Source organism: Physeter macrocephalus, chromosome 4 (genome assembly GCF_002837175.3).
Source record: "Physeter macrocephalus isolate SW-GA chromosome 4, ASM283717v5, whole genome shotgun sequence".
NCBI classification, from domain to species: domain Eukaryota; kingdom Metazoa; phylum Chordata; class Mammalia; order Artiodactyla; family Physeteridae; genus Physeter; species Physeter macrocephalus.
This window is the reverse complement of record NC_041217.1, coordinates 89,690,499-89,695,823: the sequence shown is the minus strand read 5'-3', so window position 1 is coordinate 89,695,823 and position 5,325 is coordinate 89,690,499. Positions and strand designations below refer to the sequence as shown.

Below are 5,325 nucleotides of genomic sequence, written 5' to 3'. Positions count from 1 at the left end.
TGTCAGGCTCTGTTCTAGTGCTAGGAACTACAATAACGGGGAAACAAAAGTCCAAGTCTCCTGGAGTTTATATTTTACAAAAAACAAATAGAAAAATTACATACCCTCAGCTAATAATAAAAGCTATGAAGGAAATAAACAGTGTCTTGAGTTAGAAAATAGTATTTAAAGTAGCCAGGGAAGGACCTTCTTAGGCGGTAATATTTAAGTTGAGGCCTGACAGATGAGGAGCCACTGAAGTGAAGTTCTAAGAAGAAAAACAATTTTCCAGGTCCTGGAAGAGCATATGTAAAGACTTAAGACAGAAAAAAGATGGAAGGCCTGTGTATCTTGAGCCCAACAGGGAGTTGGGAAGAGAAGTATGAGATAAGATGGGAAGTTACTTGAAGTTACTGGATTGTTTCAGTAACTGGAAGAAGACGTTACTGGAGAATGACATGGTCCAATTTAGATTTTTAAAAACGCATTCTTGTAGCTCCGTGGAGAATGGATTAGATAGGAGTATGATTAGAAGTTGAGAGATATCTTAGGAGACTGATTTCCATACAAGCAAAAATGGGAAATTAGACTAGGGTGTAGGCAGTGGATAAGGAGAAAAGAAGATGGACTCAGATATATTTTGGAAGTAGAACCAACAAAACTTATATTTCTTAAAAAAGATATTTCTTAAAAAAGACCACAAGTCGGGCTTCCCTGGTGGCGCAGTGGTTGAGAGTCCGCCTGCCGATGCAGGGGACACGGGTTCGTGCCCTGGTCCCGGAAGATCCCACATGCCGTGGAGCGGCTGGGCCCGTGAGCCATGGCCGCTGAGCCATGACCGCTGAGCCTGCGCGTCCGGAGCCTGTGCTTCGCAACGGGAGAGGCCACAACAGTGAGAGGCCCGCGTACCGAAAAAAAAAAGACCACAATTCAGTGAATTGGAAATAGGGTAGAGGAGTCAATGCATTTAAAAGAGGGAGGAAAAGATTTTGAGGACGGAAAGAATGGGAGAAGTATACACTAATTAACAGCCAAGAAGTAATATATTGAAGTAGTCACATTTTCAACTCTAATCCCATGTCCTGCTCTGGGCCTCTATTTTCTTAAAACAAGATATCAAACTGGGCAGAGAAGAAATGCTCTGAGGATTTTTAGCCCTAAATGGTTGAGCCCAGGCCACCGAAAAAAGATAATTTACCCAATGAAAATAATGGAGCAAGATTTAACTAAAATCATTACGAACATTTCTCACTCTGGCTGCACAAATTCCCTGGGTAACTTTTAAAACTGTATGCGCAAGCTCCACTGGTGTGGTTCTGATTTAATTAGTTTGAAGTGGGACACTGGCATAGAGCTCCACAGAGGATTCTTATGAGCAGCCAGAAAGCCCTGAGTTAGAAGTACAGCTGAGGATGTCAGGTCAATCAGCCTATTTCATTCAATGACAGAGTAATAGAGAGAATGAGGTGAAGGATCTTTTCCCCCAGATAAGGAATACAGGCTCATTTGTTTAAAAGACATAGTTTGAGACTACAAGAAAATAAATGTCAATTTTCTTCATGTGATTTTTTTAAGCTGGGAGAAAATTTTTTCTCACCTTACTTGTGAAGAACACAGACACCCATATAGACATCACATGTATTTTAAAATGTATTTTATTTCTACTATGAACAACCAAGAGGAAAGAGATTAACAGCTGATAGTTGACTGAAAGGAAAATGAAAGAGGAAGAGGGGAGTACCAATCTCACCCAGACAAGGAGACACACAGGAAAAAATGAGTTGAAGCAAGAAGTGATCACAGGGGATGAAGGATTCAGTTACCTCTGGGGGGGAAAAAATAATTGGTTACCAGAATACACCTGGCAATGGGTTTCACTGTATCACACCACTGTTGCTTTTCAATTGCTCCTTGGTTTGAACCTTTCCAAGATTTAACTCTTGAATGAGCCACAGAATTACCAGAGCAGGACTAAAAGCCAAGTAACCATCTGCTAAAATAGAGACCAGAAACTTCATTTTTCAACGGCATTGAAGATTCTTTGTTGCTGGTGAATGGATAACTGAAAGCGAGAGTAGTTATATAGCTTGCCCTAATCGTTCCATTAATTCGTGGTCTCACTGGAATCCGAAACAGGGTTTTACACTGTTGGTTTTTACTTTGTTCCATTTACACCTTTGCATCCTAACTCCCCTGAAAACAGAGAAGAAAAATACGTGGTGCAATTTCCAAATCTCCACGTTTGGAGATCTCTAAGAGTTGCAACTGTCCAGATGAGGCGGTAGTGTATGAACGGTGCCGCCCAGATAATTCTGTGTAATAAAAAATCTGGGAGTTGAGTAGACATGACAAAACATGGTTTTATTAGTTTTAAGTGGGCGTGTCCACTTCAGGAAGGGAGTGAAAGCAAAAGAGAATCGAGGATCTAAGGGAAGGAGGAGGAACGTAAAGAATCATAGAATATGGGTGCGGGTGGTGGGAGAGGGATTCCACGACACCAAAGCAGCAGGTAAAAGAGCAGAGTACAGCCCAGAGGCATCTGGCGGGCACTCGCCCGGTGCCCCGCCAGAAGCGGGCGGCACGAGCGCGCACTACAAATACCAGAAGCCCCCGCTTCCTAGAGCTCGCGCCGCGTCGCGCAACGCACGCCGGGTGCCGGCCCGAGCCGCCAAGATGTCGCAGCCCAAGAGAAGAAAGCTTGAGTCGGGGGGCGGCGGCGAAGGAGGGGAGGGAACTGAAGAGGAAGATGGCGGAGAGCTGGAGGTGGCCCTGCCACGACCCCGGAGGACTAGGCGGGAGCGGGACCAGCTGTACTACCAGTGCTACTCGGATGTATCGGTCCACGAGGAGATGATTGCCGACCGCGTCCGCACCGATGCCTACCGCCTGGGCATCCTGCGGAACTGGGCAGCGCTGCGGGGCAAGACCGTGCTGGACGTGGGCGCGGGCACCGGCATTCTCAGCATCTTCTGTGCCCAGGCCGGAGCCCGGCGCGTGTACGCGGTGGAGGCCAGCGACATCTGGCAACAGGCCCGGGAGGTGGTGCGGCTCAACGGGCTGGAGGACCGGGTGCACGTCCTGCCGGGGCCGGTGGAGACGGTGGAGTTGCCGGAGCAGGTGGATGCCATCGTGAGCGAGTGGATGGGCTGCGGACTCCTGCACGAGTCCATGCTGAGCTCTGTGCTCCACGCGCGGACCAAGTGGCTGAAGGAGGGCGGTCTTCTACTGCCGGCTTCCGCCGAGCTCTTCGTGGCGCCCATCAGCGACCAGATGCTGGAGTTGCGCCTAAGCTTCTGGAGCCAGATGAAGCAGCTCTACGGTGTGGACATGAGCTGCCTGGAGAGCTTCGCCACGCGCTGCCTCATGGGCCACTCAGAAATCGTGGTGCAAGGCCTGTCCGGCGAGGATGTGCTGGCCCGGCCGCAGTGCTTTGCTCAGCTGGAGCTGGCCCGCGCCGGCCTGGAGCAGGAGCTGGAGGCGGGGGTGGGTGGGCGCTTCCGCTTCAGCTGCTACGGCTCGGCTCACATGCACGGCTTTGCCATCTGGTTCCAGGTGACCTTCCCCGGAGGGGACTCGGAGAAACCCCTGGTGCTGTCCACCTCGCCTTTTCACCCAGTCACGCACTGGAAGCAGGCACTCCTCTACCTGAACGAGCCTGTGCAAGTGGAGCAAGATACGGACGTTTCCGGAGAGATCACGCTGCTGCCCTCCCAGGACAACCACCGTCACCTACGCGTGCTGCTGCGCTACAAAGTGGGCGACCAGGAGGAAAAGACCAAAGACTTTGCCATGGAGGACTGAGCGTGGCCTTCTCTCCCAGCTACCTCCCGAGGCGGCCAGACCTGCGCGGTAGAGGCGGAGGGGGGTCGGAGGAGAAAGGGAAATCTCACGTGCAAGTAGGGGACATTATCTTCCGTCTCCCTTTCCCCCTAGGGCTCCTGGGGAGGGAGAATAACTTCATTCTCCCTTCGAGGAGATTATTCTGGCGATATTTATTAAAAAGTGATTTCGATCCCCCTCAACGACCGAAACAGCGTGTTTATTAATGGCCCTTTAAGCCTCAAAAGCACGTAGTACCAAGCACTTGTATTTTTTTGTTTCATGCAAAAAAGGGGAAAAAAAAGGAAGAAAATGTCAGTTTGTGAAGGCTCCATGCACATCCCAGACACCTCACACCCTAAGTCTAAAACCAGGGAGGGGGTAAAGGGGTTTATAATTAGACTCCATAAATCTCCAATATGACTAATATCTCTCCAGAGCCATATTCCCTCCCTTCCCAGGTGCCTCTAGGCTACGGTGTTTCTTTCTTCTTGTTTTTTAAATAAATTTTACTACTGGTAACTTGGAAGAGGAGAATGAGGACAAAGTTTAAATAACACTTACTACTTCCTTAGGGTGCTAAAGTTGAACACCTTACTCCATTAAGTGAAGTTTTATTTCACTTAATGGAGTAAGGTGTTCATCAACTTTAGCACCCTAAGAAATTGTACAGCACACCTAAGAAATCTAGAAGGTACATTTAGGAGAAAAAGACCTGAAAGATGGTGAAGTAGTATGGATGTTTTAATTGTCTTTACTCTTAAGATTTAACCAAGAAAATGTTCCATAATAAAATTTTTGTGTACTTCTTTAAAATAAGCTGATACAGGAGGTTTCTTCTGATCCTGACCCAAGGGCTTATTTATCATCATGGGTGAATTATTTAAGCTTACTAAATTGCGGAAAATATTTTCTCAGCTAGAAAATTAAACTCCCTCATTCAGAGGGATCATGTGATTTGGCCTACTTTCATCAAGTGAAAGTTTTTTAGTGTTTTGGGGGGGTTTGTTTTTTTCTTTTTAGCTCAGCTGAATGTGAAAGTTGTGAATTTTGGAAAATCATTTGTAATGAAGTGTGAGTCATGTTATCAAATTTATTTTACCGATGTTTCCCTCCTTATCTCTGTGGCAAATAAAGCATTGGCATTCGCTCTATTTTTATAGATGAAGTAAGTCTTGTGTACTCTTTGAGTTATAGATTTCACCTTTTTTAATATTCTTAAAAACCGTGTTACAGCCCCTACAGAATATAGCTTAAGGATAATTCAACTATGCTTAATGTTTGGTTTTTTCATACTAGTAGCTTTTGTATGCTAATAGAAAACGGGTGTGAAAAACTGGTCTGAAGTACTCTAACGCAGTTCTGTTATTTTAACTGAGTTTTCTCCTTTATTCATTGCTTATTAAAATATTCAAGTATTACAACTAATTTTCTAAAATTTGGTATCAACACATGAGATCTACCATTATGAAGGGAAACATACCTGTACAAAATCATCAACTTTACAAGATCCTTGAATAGCAAGTA

General features: G+C 46.1%; 1 protein-coding gene across 1 annotated transcript; it reads left to right on the top strand.

The window, feature by feature from the left end:
• Positions 1–2,385: 2,385 nt before the first annotated feature.
• On the top strand, positions 2,386–3,990 carry PRMT6 (protein arginine methyltransferase 6). Its single transcript, XM_007121266.2, has one exon. It carries the CDS (start codon positions 2,653–2,655, stop codon positions 3,778–3,780), a length of 1,128 nt encoding a protein of 375 aa, XP_007121328.1. The 5' UTR covers positions 2,386–2,652; the 3' UTR covers positions 3,781–3,990.
• The last annotated feature ends 1,335 nt before the right edge of the window (positions 3,991–5,325 follow it).